At 39.2% G+C, this 20,804-nt stretch overlaps 1 protein-coding gene across 1 annotated transcript in view; it reads right to left on the bottom strand.

Annotated features, from left to right (window-relative positions):
• AGO2 (argonaute RISC catalytic component 2) overlaps nt 1-20,804 on the bottom strand; it is a 165,807-nt gene that overhangs the window by 65,733 nt on the left and 79,270 nt on the right. Inside the window, 1 exon segment of the mRNA XM_044003209.1 lies at nt 9,246-9,366. Within this exon segment, the coding sequence (XP_043859144.1) occupies nt 9,246-9,366 (121 nt within the window).

Here is a 20,804-nt window from a genome sequence, read left to right as displayed (position 1 = left end):
CCCTCGGATTCAAAATGAGTGGGTTAGACTAGACTAGACTAGATGGTTTCTACAGTCCATTTCTAGCTCTAGGTTTAAGATCTGTTGTTAAGATCTGTTAGTTATTAGGTTTAAGGTACAAGAATTTGATTAACACCAAAGTTCTATCAGATTTTATTCCATGTAACAAAAACACTAGGCAATGTTTATAAAATTATTTTAATAACTATTTTAAAATGCACTATATTTTAAAAAATAAATTATTCCTAGAATGTTTTTCTTCTAAGCAAAATGTTTCCCTTTGTCGTCCCCCACCCCCACCTTAGGACACATTTTTTTTTATTCTGTTCTTCAACACATGTACATAAACACATGATTATTTCTATATACATAAACCAAAAAAATATAATTCTACATGAAAATGTCTCCCTTTAATATCACCTTTTAAAAAAAAGTATATAATTCTGCAAATTATTTTCAAAACTGTTCTGTTTGTTTTCCCTTTAGAACTTGCCTTCTATTCTCTTTTATTTATTTTAAACTCTGTTTTCAGAACTAGACAGAGGGTTCAGTTCAGTGATAGAATCAGGAACCATAGAATCTAGCAATGAAAAGGAAAAGTGTTATTATTCAGCTGTTTGAATTGTGTTCAATTCTTTGTAAGCCCATTTAGAGTTTTCTTGGCAAAGATACTGGGGTTGCAATTTTCTTCTCCAGCTCATTTTACAGATGAGGAAACTGAGGCAAACAGGGTGAAGTGACTTGCTCAGGGTCATACAGCTAGTAAGTGTCTAAGGCCAGACTCATGTCTTCCTGACTTTCAGGCCTGGTACTCTATCCACTATATCACCTGGCTGCCTATGAAAAGGAAGAGTAATCTAAGACCATAACATGAGGACATGATAAGATCCTTTTATTAAAGATAAGATATCTGGAAATAGTCATAGACAGCAGGGAAATATCCAGTGTATAGGGATATCTGAACTAAAAATCATGTCCTGGGACAAATTAAGAACTTAACCAGGATAAACTGTCCTTGCCAGAATAAAAAATAACCTGGGGTTTTCCAATAGCACTGACATCTTTCCAGGGATACAGAAATAATCATTCAACTGTACCCAAATATATAGACAGAGTGCTGGACTTTGGGTCAAAAAAACATCAGTTCAGCTCATGCTCCAAACTCTTAATATCTATGTGACCCGGGGTAAGTCAGTTTCCTCATCTGTAAAATAGAGATAACGATAGCATCTACATCACAGAATTGTGAGCATTAAATGAGATGACATATGTATGGCTTTGCAAAATGTCAAAAGTCCTAATACAAATGCTAGTTATTACTGTCATGATTATAAAGATAAGGGAGGAAACAAGGTAAGCTTTGGCGGTCATAGGAAATAATGTTTTGTCTCTGGGTACCAAAGAATAATTAATTGTTGAGTCTTCACCAATGGAGACAACCTGGAATAAATAGAGACTGAATTTTAGAGAGATAAAGGTCTGGTTCATTGTATAGGAAAGCATTTTCTCACAAGTCACTTGACCTCTCTGGGCCTCATTTCCCTCATTTGCTAAATGAGAAGGTTGAATCAGAAGATCTCTAAGGTCTCTTCCAGCTTTAGTTAAGTCAAATGAACAATTATTGGGGTATATGGTTGTCCAGGAAGACTAGTACCTCTCGTGTGAGGGCTGCTTTCTATCTTTGATGTTCATCGGAAGACTTGTGCATCTCATAACCAACACTATCTTCCATTTACCTAACTACAACAGAACTTTGTCGATGCCCCTCACATCAAACACTGGCATTTAATAGACCATGTCATTGTAAGAAGAGACAAGTAGCACGTGAGAATGACAAAGCAGACATGTGGTGCAGAGTGCTGGACCAATCATAGGCTTATCCTCTCCAAGCTAAACATTAACAAAAGCAGTGGCCCCAAGGCAAGATGACACCAAAAGATGTAACAGCCACAGATTAGAGGACTGCTCAGTAAATAGTTGCTAACTTTGAGAGAAAGCTGAGCCAACACACAGCTGGCAACAGTGGAGCAGAAAAGGACTAGGCAGCTTTTAGAGATTTGGTGTACGAAGATTGCATATAGTCATCTGGGCCAAAACACTTGCAAAAATCAAGACTGGTTTGAAAAAAATGATGAGAAAATTCTGAAGCTGATTGAAAAAATGAAAACTCCACAGGGTTCACCAGAAGGATTGTTTGTCCATTTAAATCCATCAAAAATAAAGGGTAAGCAAAACTTATATGCAGGATTTTTGGCTTGGTAAGAGGGCAAATAAAATTCAGTTTTATTCGGACATTATCAATGCAAAGTACTTTTATGATACCCTGAAGTGTATTTATGGGACAAAGACCTATTGTACATCTCAACTACTCAGTGCTAATGGAATTGCACTGATTAGTAACAAGGACATCATCCTGGAGAGATGGGTTGAAGACCCATGAAAATGGTATCACCTCAACTAACCATCAACAATCAATGCTGAAGTCAATGACCATATAACTCAAGTTAAAAAAAATCAATGCTGGGGGGGGGGGGGCGGGCACTAGGTGACACAGTGGATAGAGCACCGGCCCTGGATTCAGGAGGACCTGAGTTCAAATCTGGCCTCAGACACTTGACACTTACCAGCTGTGTGACCCTGGGCAAGTCACTTAGCCCCATTGCCCCGCAAAAAAAAAAAAAAAAAAAATCAATGCTGAAGTCAATGACCATATAACTCAAGTTAAAGTCAATTCCTCTGTAGCCGAACTTCCAGCTGAAGAAGAGATTTTGAATACCACTGTCATTCTTGTGTGGCAAAGGGCCTGGTGCTGATTCTATTCTAGCTGAGACATACAAGGCAAGGGATTCCCTTGCTCAGAACAAAAGCTGACTGAAGTCTATCAGATTATATGGCAAAAGGAAGTTTTTCTCTGGAGTTCAAGAATGCCTCCACTGTCCATCTCTATAAAAGAAAAAGAAATAAGTTGTCTTGTAACAATCACAGAAGGATCTCTTAGTCATTGCTGGCAAGATTCTTGCCAAAAAATAAGTTGTCTTGTAACAATCACAGAAGGATCTCTTAGTCATTGCTGGCAAGATTCTTGCCAAAGGCCCCCTTAATTGGCTGATCCTTCACCTGGAAGAGATGGTTATCCACCTGAGAGCCAGTGTTGCTTCAGAAAGGGCTGAGAAACAGTTGATATGGTGTTTGTTGCCTGACAACTGCAGGAGAAATGCCACGAGCAAAATGAAGGTATGTACAAAACATTCCTTGATCTGACCAAGGCCTTTGATAGTTTCAGTTATGAGGGCCTGTGGAAAATCATGGTAAAATTTGTTTGTCCAGAAAAATTCATCAGTATTTTAAACCAGTTCCATGATGGCATATTTGCACAGCTTCTAGATAATGGATGATGCTCTTGTACTTTCTCAGTCACCTATGGAGTGAAGTAGGGCTGTGTGCTTGCCCCCATAATTTTTTGTTTTATGATGTTTTCACTGATATTGTCAGACGCCTTCAATGAGGGTGAAAATGGCATCCAGATCAGCTACCACATTGATGGTAAATTATTTAACTTGAAAAGCCTAAAAACCAAAACTAAAGTGGAGGGAGAGATGGTGCATAATTTTTTGTTCACAGATGATTGTATACTCAATGCAGCCTCTGAGGCTGAGATGCAATAGGGAATAGATCAATTCTCTGCTGCTCATGCTAATTTTGACTTCACAATTAACATCATGAAAACAGATTCTCCACTACTCAGAAACACACCATCCATATATGGAACCATCACTTACAGCAAATAGAGAAATGTTGAATGCTGTAGATAAGTTCACTTACCTTGGCAGTATACTTTCCAGGGATGTACACATAGATGATGAGGTTGATACATGCTAGAAGAGTGTTTGGTGGGGCTCCAAAGGAAAGTATGGGAAAGAAGAGGTATTAAGACTGCCTATCAAACTGAAGATCTCCAGAGCTGTTGTGCTGACCTCAATGCTGTATGCCTGTGAAACCTGGACAGTATGCTAGCACCATGCCAGGAAACTGAGGACCTTTCTCAAACTGAACTGCCAGGCATTTGAACCCTACTGCAGAGAGCGCAACTCTGATGGGCTGGACACATTGTTCAAATGTCAAATGTGCATTTGTCTAAAAGACTATTTTACTGAGAACTCACAGAAGGCAAGTGCTTACATGGAGGTCAGAAGAAGTGATATGAGAACATTCTCAAGGTCTCTGTGAAGAATTTTGGAATTGATTGTGAGACATGGGAGACACTAAAACAGAACTGCCCCGTTTGGTGTGTTCACATCAAGGAAGGTGCTGTGCTCAATGAGCAAGACAGAATTAAAGTAGCTCAAAAGAAATGTGAGATGCACACATTTGAAGCCATCTTCACTCCAAAAGTTCATAGGGATTATTTGGGCCAAAATGTGGTAGAGCCTCTCAGGTTCATATTGGTCTGACTCCAACATAGTGGTGTCATTATGGTCCTCTTCAAGAATGAAGGATAACAACCACCATGTGCCAACACACAGGCATTCTGCTAAGCATTGGGAATAGAAGAAAGGAAAAAAACAGCCCCTGCTCTCAAGGAGATCACATTTTAATAAGGAGACAATATGAAAAAAAATTTATAAAAATAATCTATGCAATGGAATGGAAAGTAATATAAGAGGAAAGGCCCCAGCAATAGGGGAGATTGGCAATAGTTTTTTATAGAAGGTAGCATTTAGCCTAGTCTTAAAGGGAGAAAGGGAAGTCAAGAGGAAGAGAATACATAGGACTCTAAAGGAAACCAATTATATTGAAACAGAGGCATATTCCACCCCCATGCAAGTCTTCAGACCTTCCTCCTCAAAACTAACTACTTTCAGGATGGATCCCAGGTTGCAAACTTCAGATCAAAGGAGACTAGAATTACAATTTCTGCTTTTTAAAAAGCAGTCAAGGGGGCAGCTAAGTAGCGCAATGGATAGAACACCAGCCCTGGATTCAAGAGGACCTGAGTTCAAATCTTCCCTGAGACACTTGACATTTACTAGCTGTGTGACCCTGGGCAAGTCACTTAATCCCAAATGCCTCAAAAAAACCAAAACCAACCAAACAAACAAAAAAAGGGAGTTGTCTTAGGAATGGCATACCCCTGAGAGCAAACATAAGTGCTGCTCCAGGACAGAAAGAAGAAACCCTTGAAGATACATACTCCATGCAAAGCATTAGAAGCAATAAAAAAGATTATTTTCTTGTATCTTTGGATATCAGGTACATAAGTGGCCCAAAATAAAGGGTCTTTATGTGACAGCTGATTTACATTCTCTTAAATTTGTTGCTTAACAGGGACAGGACAAACTGATTTGGCAGAAATGTACTCATTGGCAAAGGCTTTGGATTTGAGATTTAAGGCATACATGTAGTACACGTATACACATACACTTTCAAGTAATGGTTCCTCAGAGTCGGTCTGGAATGCATCAGTATACAGTATATTGTTACTTATTTGAAAAACTAGACTTTAAAAAAACCTATAAACTTAAAACCCCTGGACTCTGCCATCAGTGACCACACTAAGATTGCAGAAGGCAGATTATTCCATGGTAGAGAATTTTTAACAGTTCAGTTTCTTCTATCTTGGGAAACACTATATAATGCTTATGTAGTTTTCAAGTAGTAGGCCATATCTATTACAGCCTGATCTTTGCCATGTCTTTTATTTGATTTGATTTTTATTCTGCAGGGCAATGAAGGTTAAGTGACTTGCCCAGGGTCACACAGCTAGTAAGTGTCAAGTGTCTGAGGCCAGATTTGAACTCAGGCCCTCCTGAATCCAGGGCCGGTGCTTCATCTACTGTGCCACCTACCTGCCCCTGACATGTCATTTAAAAAATGAAGAAGACTTTTATAAATTATCCCTTAATTTATTATTTGTTCAAATTCGAATGTTCACATCACAGCAGTTTAAAAGGAAAACCACAGCCCTTGGTAGCAGCTCCCTATTGGTTACAGGTAATAGTTGATACGATACCCCCACAACTGCTTCCAATTAGTTCAACCAGAGCTAACTTCAGGAAACCAAAAGGAAAATCTACAATGAAGACCTCAGAACAACAAATGAAGAGTTGGGGCAGACAAAACTTGGCAGGGGAAGAAATTGGAACAGACTGGATATTCTCTTGGGGGCTCCCCTTCTTGTTTCCTTCTAAGATTCTATCAGGATAAAACAATCTCTGCCCTCAAGGAGTTTATGACCTGAGGGGGGAAGAAAACACTGAAAAAGAAACTGAAAGGGGAGGGGAAAGAGAGTAACTGGTGCAGGGGTACAAAGAAGTCCTAGGAAATAATCTAAGAAGATGTGAATTACAGAGTCCAGGAGAAAGCTGCTTGGTTGGGAAATGATTAGGTGAATTAGGTGAATGCTCAAATGAAAGACCTGGGAGAAGCTCCCAGATGCCCATCCCCACACATTCTCAGGTAGAGGTAAGAGAGGTAGGCTCCAAGGCTCCAAAAAGCCACAATACCAAAACCTAAGTTTTTTCTAAAGCCATGTGATGCAGTAGATAGAACAGAGATAGAACAATGGACTCTGAAAGACTTGAGTTCAAATATGACCATACATGCTTACTAGCAATGTGACCCATTGGCATGTCACTTGTCATCTTTTTTTTTCTTCTTTTTTTGGTGAGGCAAAATTGGGGTTAAGTGACCTGCCCAGGGTCAGATAGCTAGTGTTAAGTATCTGAGGCCGAATTTGAACTCAAGTCTTCCTGACTCCAGGGCCAGTACTCTATACACTGTGCCACCTAGCTGCTCTCACTTGTCATCTTTTTGCCTCAATTTCCTCATGTGTAAAATGGTGCCAATAATAGCACCTACCTCCCAGGAATGTTATGAAGATAAAATAAGAGAATAATTATCAAGCACTTAGCACAGTGCTATTTAAATGTTAGCTATTATTACTGTTGTTATAAGTATTAAATCTGAAAACTCCTTTCCCCTCCATCCCATCTCACCATTTCTCATTGTATCTTTGAGAATAACTCTAATATCTTACATTTTGTGAAGTTTAAAAAAATCTGGGGCAGCTAGGTGGCGCAGTGGATAAAGCACCGGCCCTGGAGTCAGGAGGACCTGGATTCAGATCCGGCCTCAGACACTTAACACTTACTAGCTGTGTGACCCTGGGCAAGTCACTTGACCCCAATTGCCTCACCAAAAAAAAAAAAAAAAATCTAATGTGTGGTCACCTTAAATTAGAAGATTCAGCACCAATCTTTGGGCATTAAGCATTTATTAAAGTATATTAGGGCTTAACAAAGAGGGAGAGGAAAAGCCACCTTCACCTAGCTATCTCAGAGAGAGAATGCCCTCAGTTCCACTGGAAACCCCCTGTCGAACCAGAAGAGGGCAGTCCACACACACAGCTCCAAACTAATTGGCTGGTCCATTGATTGACATGACTTACAGACAGTAGACATAACTTCTAGCCACCATTCTGACCATCGAAATCTCAGAAAGGTCACCTCATACTTTCTCCTCAGGGAGGAGCTGCTCTGGTTCTCACAATGTCTTTCTAAGCAGGGTGGTGGCACTCTGATTCTCACAATTTGTATTGCACATCACTGCTTTTATTTTTTTTAAGTATATGTATTTTTATTGTATTGAAAGAAATTATGAAGGGGATAGTTTCAGAGAAACCTAGGAAGAATTGTATAAACTGATGACAAGTCAGTTCAGAACCAGAAGAATATATATAATAACAACAATATTATAAAGAAAACATTGAAAGTCTTCTGCAATGAATGCAACAACCAACTATGATTCCAGAGGATTCATAAAATCAAGTTACTTGCCTCCTGATAGACAGGGGATAGAATCAAGAGTACAGAATGACATATGACTGATTTCAGAATATGTTTTGCTTGACTATACATGTTTGTGACTGAGGTACTTGTTTTTCTTGCTTTTTCAACAGGAGATAGGAAGGGAGATGGAGAGGGAGAAAAGATGGATTGCCTTTCTTTTTCTTTTTGTTGGTTGCAGGGCAATGAGGATTAAGTGACTTGCCCAGGGTCACACAGCTAGTGTCAAGTGCCTGAGGCCAGATGTGAACTCAGGTCCTCCTGAATCCAGGGCCTGTGCTTTATCCACTGTGCCAACTAGCTGCCCCCTGGATTGTCTTTTTTTGGGGGGGTCATTTTTTTTTTTAGATAAAGAAAAATTCTATTTAAAAAATATATTATGTATTTATATATGTATACATATGTATTTTCTCATTTGATGTACCTGTAAGGTAGATGGATACTTTATCATCATCATTTTACAGTTAAGGAAATGGAGGCTCAGAACTCATCCATTACCACTTAAGATTTAATAAAACTAGAATCAGGTCTACAGATTCCAGCTTAATGCTGTTTATTATATCCCTCACAGGAAGCTCCTGGAAACCCTAAAGGGTTTCACAATTATTTTATTTGTTTGTTTGACAATTTTAATTGGGATAACACTGTCCTGAAAAAAAAAAAATCTAGGGGGGCAGCTAGGCGGCACAATGGATAGAACACTGGCCCTGGATTCAGGAGGACCTGAGTTAAAATCTAACCTCAGACACTTAACACTTACTAGCTGTGTGACCCTGGGCAAGTCACTTAACCCCAACTGCCCCCCCCCAATCTAACCCTTTGGGCTGGGCATCTCAAATTGTCTTGTGTATAATGCTTGATTTCTGCATTTGGGGGACACTTACATCTCACTCTTTCTCATCCCAAATAATGTTTTCATTTTCATTTTACCTACATGGTCATATCAGGGCATTTGTTCCCAGTGCAATGCAACTCAGCTCACCGGTTGATTACTGAGGACACAAGACACAAAAAGCCCTGAAAATAAGACCAAGCCCTCACCTTAAAGAAGCTAACTCAAGTACAAAGGAGAACCTTATCAGAACATATCATTGTTGACATGTACAGCTGGAACATCTCCTGTGTTTAATTAAGAATGGGATAAAGAACAATGTATAATACAATATAAATGTATGAGCTAATCAAGGACCTAGGAATTTTTTAAAATATAAAAAACAATGAAAATTTCAAAACATCATTAGCATAGAACATGGATCTGAGAGTCATGCCTTTCTACTAAGAATATTAACAGTAAATCTCCTCTACCTCAAAATATCTTTTGTACAATACTGGCTTATTAATTAATTGATTTCATAATGTCATTTAACGATCTATTCAAAACTCACTTTAAAGAAAACTTACTTTATCCCTCCCAATGGGAAGAGGCATTGCTGTATAGAGGTTTTTTCTTCCATCAAATACTGGTTTACGATCCCCAAAGATCTGTGTTTTAAAGTGCTGGACCATATGCTCCACTATTTCTCTGAAACAAAAACAGAATTTAGGTAAAATATCAATACAAATATAAGTATCATCTCCCTCACTCCCAATAGTGACATTTTCTTGTTAAATGTAGTTTTAAAAATCCAACAACCCAGGGGGGCAGCTAGATGGCACAGTGGATAAACCATTTACCCTGGATTCAGGAGGATGTGAGTTCAAATCCAGCCTCAGACACTTGACACTCACTAGCTGTGTGACCCTAGGCAAGTCACTTAACTCTCATTGCCCCACAAAAAAAATAAATTAAATTTAAAAATCCAACAACCCTGTTAAATTGAGCTGTCCTGTTTCAGTCAACAAACATGTCATCAGCACCAATTATGTGACAAATACTCTGCTAAGCACAATGGAATCATACAAAGGTAAATACGTGATTCCTACTCTCAAAAAGGTCATAGTTTAGTGTAGAAGTCAATGTGAATAACTGTACAATTAAGATAAATATAGGAAAAACTGAGTCTAGTCCAAGAGGGAAGGAAGTTAGATTACAGAGGATTGGAGAAAAGGCTTCTTGCAGAAGGTGGGGCATTAGCTGAGTTTTGAAGGAAGCCAGGGAAACCAGAAGGTAGTGAGATGGACAGCATTCCACGAAAGGAAACAGCCAGTTGGTTGATGGAATATATTTTGGGGGAGAAAGCAAGAAGGCCAATGTCACTGGATTGCAGTGAGTGTAAGAGAAAGTAAGATGTAAGATTGTAAAGGTAGCAAGGGGGTTTATGAAGGTTAATGAAGGACATTAAAAACCAGACAAAGGTTTTCATATTTGATCCTGGAGCTGAGAGCCAGTGGATGGAGCTGAGAAAAGGGATGACATATTCAGAAATGTGTTTTAGGAAGATCAATTTGATAGCTTGAGTAGAGGACGGACTGTATTGGGGGACAGACCTGTGGCAGACAGAGCAAACAACAGGCTATTTCAATAGTCCAGGCAAGAGGTGATGAGGGCTTGAATCAGGGTGTTGGAAGTGTTAGACTACAGAAGGTGAGAAGGTTATATAAGACATGTTATAAAGGCAAAAATCAATACTACTTGGCAGTAAATTGTAAAAACAGGGTTTAGGGTGACACCTAGATTGTCAACTTGGATGACTGGGAGGATTGATGGTACCCTTGAAAGTAAAAGACAAGTTAGGGAAAGAAAGGTTTGGAGGACGGATGAGGTGGGGAAATGAATTTAGACATATTGAATTTAAAATGTCCATGGGATGTCCAGTTCATGATGGATAGACAGTAGGAGATGTGAGACTGAAAGTTAAGAGAGAGATTAAGGTTGGAAAAAATAGATCTCGAAATCATTTGCGTGGGCAGCTAGGTGGTGCAGTGGTTAAAGCTCTGGCCCTGGATTCAGGAAGACCTGAGTTCAAATCCAGTCTCAGACACTTGACACTTACTAGCTGTGTGACCCTGGGCAAGTCACTTAGCCCTCACTGCCCTGCAAAAATTAAAAAAAAAAATTGCATGGAAATGATCATTGGCTATATGGGAATTAATGAAATCACTAAATGAAACAGTACAGAGGGAGAAGAGAAGAGGCCCCAGGACAGAGCCTTGATAGACATCACCAGTTAACTGTGGGTGTCCCCCAGTGCCATCAGAGAATGATTGATATGATTCAAGATTCAGCAAAGGAGACTTAGAAGGAACAGTCAAATAAGTGGGAGAAGAACTAGGAGAGAGGAGTATTTCATAAAGAATATCAAGGAGAAATAAAACACTGGCCCTGGATTCAGGAAGACCTGAGTTCAAATCCAGCCTCAGACACTTGACACACTTACTAGCTGTGTGACCCTGGGCAAGTCACTTAAGCCTCATTGTTCCACCAAAAAAAAAAATTAAGGAAAAGAGTGAGGAACACTGTCAAAAGCTATTAGAGAGGTTAAGAAGGATGGGAATTGAGAAATGATCATTAGGCAACAAATAAATCACTGATAACTCTAGAGAGATCAGTTTCAATTGAATGAGTTTGGAAACAAGACTTCAGAGAGTTCAGAAGACAGTGAGTGGAAAAGAAATGCAAGCATAGATAGGCTTCTCAAGAGTCGCTGAGGAGGAGAAATAGGACAACATACTAGGGGTCAAGCAAGATTTTTCTGAAATGAAAGGAAACGTGTGTTAGCAAATAGTAGGAAAGGACCCAGTAGATGGAAGAGATTGGAGATAAGAGGAAATAGGAGCAGATGCTGGAGAATATGGGAGAAATAAAGAATGATAAGGGGGGGGGGGCAGTGGATGGATCAAATGAGTATTTGAAGATGTTTATAAGCAGTAGGGAAGCAGCTAGTAGAAAGGGAGAGAATGAAAATTAGTAAGAGATGATAAAGGGATCAATCTGCTGGAGATGATAGAAGTGAATGGGATCACTGTAAAGGGTTTGCCTTGGTAAGAAGGGCCAACTCATGATGTGAGACAGCAGTGAAAGAGATAGTAAAGACATCTGTGTGATATGAGATAAGGAGGAGAAGAGAAGAGTGAGGCTCTCAGCAACTGACCTCAATTTTTTCAGGGGAATCGGTTGCAAGATTCTCAGCTGAAAGGATGGTGGAGTTAGGGAAGACATGAAGAGGGCAAAAAGGTTTGAAAAAACCTCTGTGGTAAGCAGATTGGTAAATCATTTAGGGAAGTGTAAAAGTGTTGCCATACTACAGTGAGGACTCAGTTCAGACTATTTAACATGAACTTGTGTAAACCTGTGGATCCAGTCAACATGGTTCCATTGTTTTCTCCAGTTTCATTCAGTAGTACATGAGTGGCAGTGAAGACCAAGGATGGTTGGAGTTATCTAAGACCGAGGGGTTGGTAGGACAAGATTGCCAAAAAGATAAGGCAAGGATTCAACAGAAGAGGACAACATAGAGTCAATATGGGAAAGGGGAAGAGTGTAGTTAGTGTAGCATGATGATCTAAAACATGGAAGTGGAGCATTTGTGGGTGAAGGAATGATTAAGGGTTATGACCATCTTGGTGTGTAACTAAGGTGGGGTAAAGAATTAGGGGAATGGGAAATGAGCAAGTTGAAGATCTGGGAGCTTGGAGTATTTGAGAGAATATTCTCACACTCTCTCACTCACTCATTCACTCATATGTGTGTGTGCACAACATAGAAGTGTCCTCATATAGGAGGAGTTGGGGAGGAAAACTGTAAACCAGGAACTGAACTTGTTGAAGAAGGAAGAAGAATGTCCCTGAGTTCATTAGATAATAAATAGTCAACAGAAATCTGATGGGGAGAGAAGAAGTGAGGGGAGAGAATAAGCATTTACATAGCATCTATGGTGTCTGCCCATTGTGCTAAGTACTTGACAATTATCATCTCATTTGATTGATATGCACTGACTTCAAAGGAGGATAGATTATGAAATGACAGTGGTAAAGGGAGAACCTGAAGTGGCAATGGGGAGGCAAGGACTTCTAGCTCTCCTACCATGTCCAGTAATTCCGAGAGGTATGAATAAAAATACAACCACTTCTGGAAAGAATGGGCAAGGAAACTGTGTTAGCAGAGTGCAAGAAGGTACAGGGAGCAACAAAGGAAAATATGAAAGCTAGTTTGTTACTTTAGAGTGGGACATTAGTTGAATTCAGTTGTTGGGGATGAGAATCAGGAAGTAGGGGATGACATTTGAAGAGTGGCAGCCAGTCTAGGGCTATAATTATGCCTTTATGCTTAGGAAGACACTGGCTATTATAAGCATACAATATCAAAGGAATGAAAATCAAGTATTTTACCCCAAAGATGGTACATATTGTGAGACATAGGTGATATGTTGGTTGCTTTTGCTGAATTACTGACAGCCCCTCCCTTTCTATATTTTATCACAAGAGATGCCTCCTGGGCAATGACAGGGGTGGTGGGGTGGTAGGCAGGTTTGGAAAAGAAAATGACATAAAAATGAGATAGGCATTTCATCACAGGTCCATGGTGACCCTGTGACAATTTGAGCTTCAAATCAATTTCTTCTACCTACGATCCTCATGGCCATCCCATCTCTATTCAATCCAGAACAACTGATATGGTAGTTTCCCTTTATTTCTTTTCTATTTAATTTCTACCCTAGGCACTGAAGGGCAAGTGTTATTTAAAAACTTTCCCTGTTAGCTACCTAGACTCCAAGAGGTTCCTTACAATGGCAAGAAGGCTGAATGAATCTGGCCAGTTATGTTGTACAATGATTTGGAAAAGATGGCCCAAAATTGTGTGAGCATTGAGGCCTTGCAACCACAGAGAAGTGTGGGAGGAGCTGGAATATTAAAGTCATCTGTGTTTTCTAAACACATATCTACACATATTTGTCAAGCCCCAAATAGTTTCCTTGGTGCCAAGACTGCAGGCAGTAAAGACCTTATGAAAGCAATTATCCATTGCTTTCAATCAATTCTTTGAATTCTGACTTGATTCTTTGATCTGATTCCTAACCTTAACTCTTTTGGCCTTGATTTTTTATTCTCCCCCTTCCTTGGGACACACTAATAACAATAATAAAAATGTACACTTATAGAATTATATTTGTTGTTGTTGGGGTTTTTTGGTGAAGCAATTGGGGTTAAGTGACTTGCCCAGGGTCACACAACTAGTAAGTGTTAAGTGTCTGAGGCTGGATTTGAACTCAGGTCCTCCTGAATCCAGGGCCAGTGCCTTATCCACTGCACCACCTAGCTGCCCCATTTATAGAATTAGAAAACAAAACTGATTTGGAAAATAACAAAAAAAATCTATGCAACATTTGTGAAACACAAAGCTGATCAGTCGACAGTAGCTGTTGAAAGATCATCACTTCCTCATCCCCTCCTCCCAAGAGTATAAATGGGTGTTCTAGAAGCACATAATAAAAAGATTAAAAAACCTACAGAAATATTTATACAACAATCAAACATAATAACTTCAGAGAGAGAGAGAAAAAAAAAAGGCACCCAACAGGTACACAGCATTGATCTGTCAAACCTAACCGGACGTGGTTTACCATGAGTTAACCACAAAGGAAGGAGTCTAAGAAATAGATAAGATCACAGAGTGTAATCAAAAGGCCCTCCATGGGTGACATACAAATAAACTCAACCAACAAGATGCCAACAAAGAAGTATCAAATGAATGGTTGAATCATGCAGAACTAGAGGAGACTTTGTACCAATATAAGACATAGGTCACTGACACCCAAAATTACAGAAAGGATATCCTTAAGAGCATATACATCCTTTCGGAAAGGTTCAACAGGCAGTTGGTGATATGGGACAAGAGTTGAGTAAAGAGACTGGGAGGATATATAGATCCGGGAGTCATCTGCACATAGTAGATAACTAAAATGTATGGAAATGGATGAAGTCCCCACTGAGAACGCAATACTAGATGAGGGCAGGGAACAGAGCCTTGGAGTACACTCACAGTTAGGAAGTGGGATATGGATGGTAATCCAGCAAAGGAGACTGGGAAGGAATTGTTAAAACCTAGGAAGAAGAAACCTAAGACAGCAGTACTATGAAAGCCCAGAGAAGAGGGGATAGTTGTATGTGCATGTGAGTGAGAGAGCTGTAAGATGTTGCTATTGGTAATTCCGGAGGGAATAGTTTCAGTAGAATGATAGAAAGGGAGGAAGCCATATTGCACAGGATTGAGAGGAAGAGGAAACAATTAAAAACAGCTTTTAGTAAGAGTCTGGTTTAAAAAAAGATGAGACATAGGGGCAGCTAGATGGCACAGTAGATAGAGCACTGGCCCTGGAGTCAGGAGGACCTGAGTTCAAATCTGACCTCAGACACTTAACACTTACTAGCTGTGTGACCCTGGGCAAGTCACTTAACCCCAACTGCCTCACTAAAAAACAAAACAAAACAAAACAATAAAAAAGGATGAGACACTTCTGAAATATATAGGGAACTGATCTGAATTTATAAGAACTACTCGCCAATTGATAAATGGTCAGGAATATGAACAGGCAGTTTTCAGAGGAAAAAAAAAAAACCCCAAGCTATCAAGAACCTTAAGAAAACTGTTCTAAATCACTATTAGAGAAATGCAAATTAAGACAACTCAAATATCACATCATAGCCATCAGATTGTCAAAAGTGACAAAAAAAGGAAAATGGTAAATTCCAGAGGGGCTATAGGAAAATAGGCACATTAATATACTGTGGGTGAAGCTTTGAACTGGTTCAGCCATTCTGGAGAGCAATTAGGAATTATGTCCCCAAAGCCATTAAACTATGTATAGGCTTTGACCAAAATACTACTACTAGGTTTCTAACCCAAATTGATTAAAAAAGAAAAAAAAAAGAGGAAAAAGACCCATACATACAAAAAATATTTAAAACAGCTCTTTTTGTGGTAGTAAAGAATTAGAAACTGAGAGGGAAATTAATTTGCCATTAATTGGGAAATGGCAAAAAAATTATTGCACATGAATGTGGTGGAATATTTTTGTGCTATAAAAATGATGAAAGGACAGTTTCAGAGAAACCTTAGAAGACTTGTATGAACTGATGCGAAGTGAGATGAGCAAAATCAGGAGAAACATTTCTAGAGTAATAAAATTTTAAAGACAAACCACTGAGAAAGGCTTAGGAACACAAAGAATAACAGAGGGCAGATACTGAAGCATTCCCTTCCTGACTGAGACCTCTAATCCCTCTATTCCTTCATGGTTCTCCCAAGCTATCACCCCTGCTCTGACTTTATTTTCTTCCCTTCAAAATTTTAATTTTATAATTAATCAATTCCTATTTCCTATGACTCTTGTTTTAGAATAAGTTCCACAACTGCCCATGCTTTGCAATCTCTCCAACCTTTAATTACCCCTACCATGAAAAAGATGGTTGGTAAAGCATTTATTAAACTTTTATTTGTTACTACTACGTGTCAGGCACTATGCTCAGCAATGAGAGATATACAAATATAAGTAACCAAAACAATACATTATCTCCAAGAGAATTTGTTTGTTTGTGTTATTTTAATAGTGGCTAGGATAAAGACAACACAAAGGGGAGCTGGAAGGTGGGGGAAGGAGCAGGTTAAGCTTGGAAGTTTGGAAACAAGATTTGGAAACAAGAGTCCTAGGAAGGAGGGATTTAAAAGTGCCTACTAGGTATCAAGCCCTGTATTAAGTGCTTTAGAGATCAGATATTATCTCTGTTGATCTTCACAATAACCTGTGAGGTAATTATGATTTCTATTTTAGAAGTGAGGTTACTAAAGCAGACAGAGGTTAAATGACTTGCCCAGGATCACATAGGTAGTGACACTAGTTTAATATACTAGTCTGAGGTTAGATTTGAACTCAGATGTTCCAGGCCAAGCACTCTAATAGCTGCCTCTCCATGGCTCCATTCTTGCATTGCTTCTCCCCAAAGACAAATCCCCTCTACTTATGTATTTTATTCCACCCCACCCCTCCAAATTTCCTCTTCCAATAGCTTAGTCCCATAATCACATTCCCCTTCTCTCTCTCTCTCTCTCTCTCTCTCTCTCTCTCTCTCTCTCTCCCCCCCCCCCCTTATTGACTGGCCCCTTTCCTGCAGTCTAAAAGCATTTTCAACCCTCTATTTTCCAGAAACCTTTACCTGCTCTGTTTTGTTTTTGGTTTTGCAGGGCAATGAGAATTAAGTGACTTGCCCAGGGTCACCATAGCTAGTGAGTGTCAAGTGTCTGAGGCCAGATTTAAACTCAGGTCCTCCTGAATCTAGGGCTGGTGGTGTATCCACTGCACCACCTGGGTGCCTCTTTACCTACTCTGTTACTCCACTCCCCTTCACAGCCAAACTCTTCTAACATTCCTTGATTCTCCTTTCCCTGTCAGCTAAGTGCAATTATTATTCCCATTCCAAGGTGAGGAAACTGATTCAAACAGAAGTTAAATGATTTGCCCAATCACACTGATATTAAGTGTCTGAGGTGGGATTTGAACTCATTTCATCCTGACTTCATTCACTGTGCTACCTAGATGCCTCAGTACACCACTGTGATCTGGGTTCATATGAATACATAACACAAGGTAGAGAAATAAAATAAGAACCCTGATGAGTCACACACTGTTCACTATTCAAAGAAGTTAAGGTAGTGGCTCTAGTCTAAACTCCAAATCCTAAATTTATTTCAGTTCCACTCCTACCCTTGGCCCTTTTCCCAGACTCACACCTACTCCAGTCAGTCATTAATTTTTGAAAGACTGTTGAGTTCAAAGCCCTGAACTAAGTCTTTGGACCTAACTCTGCTATCTCAACTGCCTTAATTTTGAACTTTAAGGTGATGGAATGGAATTAAGCAGACACATTCACTGTCCCTCTACCTTTTTGGTTCTTGAGAAATAAATTTTTAATGACTTTTATTCCTGTAACTTTCCAAACCAAAATATCATTCCTGACAACTTCCCATATGTGTGTGTGTGTATAGATATAGATATTGACTCTCCTAGTAGATAGAAAGTAAGCTCTTTCAGGTCAAGGATTGTCTTTTATTGGCAGTTTTCCTTCATTCTTTTATTTAAAAAAAATTCTGCTGTTAACTTCATTGAAATTTTTGAGACACTATACACTAAAAAAGATGAATTTTTATGTAGGATAAGATACTAATTTAAAATTTAACAAAATCTGATAAACTTCACTTCAATATTGTTGCCCCATTATCTTTCTCCCTGGCACAAAACAATGAACATAAATGTCATTAAAGGAAGATAGAGGGCACAATGGATAGAGTGCTAGGCCTGGAGTCATAAAGACCTGATAGTTCAAATCCCACTTCAAACACTTACAAGCTGTGTGACCATGGCCAAATCATTCAACCTCTCTCAGCCCCAGTTTCTTTATCTGTAAGGAAGGGACGATAATAATGCTTACCTTCCAGGGTTGTTATGAGAATAAAATGAGAAAAATTGAGAAAAATCAAATAAAGTAGGGCTTGGATACAGATATATTCCAATAAGGGTTAACTTATCACTATTATTAACAACAATAGCCAAACACTTATATAGAACTTTGAGGTTTGCATGGTACAAAGTACTGGTTGTGGATTCAGGAGGACCTGGGTTCAAATCTGACCTCAGCCACTTGACACTTACTAGCTGAGTGAACCTGGGCAAGTCACTTAACCCTGATTGCCCTGCCCAAAAAAAAAAATCTCATTTAATTTTCACAAGAACACTGAGAGGTAAGTGATATTATGATCTCTATTTTACATGAGGAAACTGAGGCAGACAGAGGTTAACTGATTTATTCTAAAGTCACTTAACTAGTCAGTTTCTTATTCCATAAGTAAAATGCATAAGGATAGTGTGTTGGTTTTTCTTCTTCTTTTTTGTTTTTTGCAGGCAATAGGGGGTTAAGTGACTTGCCCAGGGTCACACAGCTAGTAAGTGTCAAGTGTCTGAGGCTGGATTTGAACTCAGGTACTCCTGAATCCAGGGCCGGTGCTTTAACCACTGCGCCATCTAGCTGCCCCCCTGTTTTTTAAATTAACTACTTTGCTAGAGATATCAGTTTTGAGTGATCATATATTAATTTATTAATATAATACCAGTAAAGGATTGACAACGTGTCTCCCTAACTTCTCATGGTCTCAGACTATGTGGTAGAAAAAGCAGGAAGAGAGCTTCAGCATGCCAGTTAACTCGAGTAGGAAAGCCCCAGAACACTCATGCTGTGTGACTTGCTCAAGGTCACACAGCTAGTGTCAAGTGTCTGAGGTGAGAATTGAACTCAGGTCCTTTTGACTCCAGGGTTGGTGCTCTATCCACTGTGCCACCTAGCTGCTCCCATGCTGTCTTAAAAGAAAGTGAGAGTCTCAAAACCCAAAAAGGGGCTCTACTAGCATCTCTCCAGGGTTTTTATCCTCTCTTGATAGAGGTGGGTCATTATACATTGATCTAGGCTAACTGGTTAGCATCATTCAGTTCCATTGGTTGACACGATTTGAAGATGGTCTACATTAAAATTAACTCTCCAGATCAGGGAAAAGTATCTAAAGACCCTCACTCAAGTTGCTTTAGGCAAAGTCCATTATCTAGGTGTAGTTGGATCCCACCACTCCCAGTAGGAGCTAGACAAAAGAATTTATTTCCATTTCTTTTGTTTCCTTGGGTTTGTGATCAAGGAGAACTGGACTTTCTACAGTGGGGGTGGGGAGAGAGAAAGAAAGTACTGAGAAACTGATCTCTGGGTCCCCCCAAGAAATCCATTATTAAAAATTATTTTCTTACAATAAGAATCATATCATATGCAAATTCTGTATCATCCACAATGACTATCACGGGAAGTACTGAATAAATTTTAAAGGGTCTGAGTAGATTCATAGAAATTGAGAATTAAGTGAACCATAGAGATTATTTTAAGTTTCTCAGTTTAGGAGTAGTGATGCAAGCAGGGCTAGTATGAGGATATACTGCTCTTACCTTCTATCCCATTGCCTTCTTTAAAAAAAAAAAAAAGGTGATTAACTTCTGGATTTTATATTTTAAGCTCTTTCAATAGACTTCCTAGCAGAATGGTCAAACATAAATTGATAAGATACTGAGAAAAAAATCTTCATTTAAAGATGAAGTTACCCAATATTGCAACTTGGGAGTCATCTAAAGACATGCTATTTTTCCTAGGAATGGAAAGAATTACACATGTCAGATTTTCCCCATATGCATATTATATTTGGACACTATCAGCTCAATCTGGCAGACCAAAGTGAGAGCAATTTATAGATATTACTTTCATTTTATTTATCATTAAAGTCCTTCTAGGATAGTAGGACTTTCAGTCAGTCAACAAGCATTTCCTGTATCACATGCTTCCTTATTAGATACAGATGGCCTGGGTTTTTCAAAGATTAAGCCAGATATGTACGAACTCTTGCATGTCCTACCTACATGGAAAAGCTTTTAATCAAGGATCATTGACAATATTTAATGTCTTGGCATTACTAGATTCTAAGAACCTGTTCACCAAAAGGTTTGCTACCTTACAAATTCCTAAAGTAACAAGTAATGGGGGGAGGGGGAGGCACAGCTAGGTGGAGCAGTGAATAAAGCACAGGCCCTGGATTCAGGAGGAGACCTGAGTTCAAATCTAGCCTCAGACACTTGACATTTACTAGCTATGTGACCTTGAGCAAGTCACTTAACCCTCACTGCCCCACAAAACAAACAACAACAACAACAAAAAACAAGTAATAGAGGGAGGAAGGAGGAATAGAGGAGAGAGAAGAAAAGGAAAAAGGATTGAAAAAAGGGGAAAGCAGGGAGAAGAATGGGAAAAGGAAAAGAGGAAGAGAGGAGTAGGAGAAAGAGAAACAGAGAGAGCCACCACTGAGATAATATGCAGTGCAAGAAATATCCATTGTCAAATGAGTGAAATAAGAAAGCTGATATTCAATTGGTGCTCTTTATCTTTGTTTTCCTAGCTTCTTGGCCTCTTTAGCCAGGCTTCATTAACACTAGATCCATAAAAGAT

This window comes from Dromiciops gliroides, chromosome 1 (genome assembly GCF_019393635.1).
Source record: "Dromiciops gliroides isolate mDroGli1 chromosome 1, mDroGli1.pri, whole genome shotgun sequence".
Taxonomy (NCBI): domain Eukaryota; kingdom Metazoa; phylum Chordata; class Mammalia; order Microbiotheria; family Microbiotheriidae; genus Dromiciops; species Dromiciops gliroides.
Note: the sequence above shows the minus strand (reverse complement) of the source record. Positions and strands in the feature narration are given on the sequence as shown.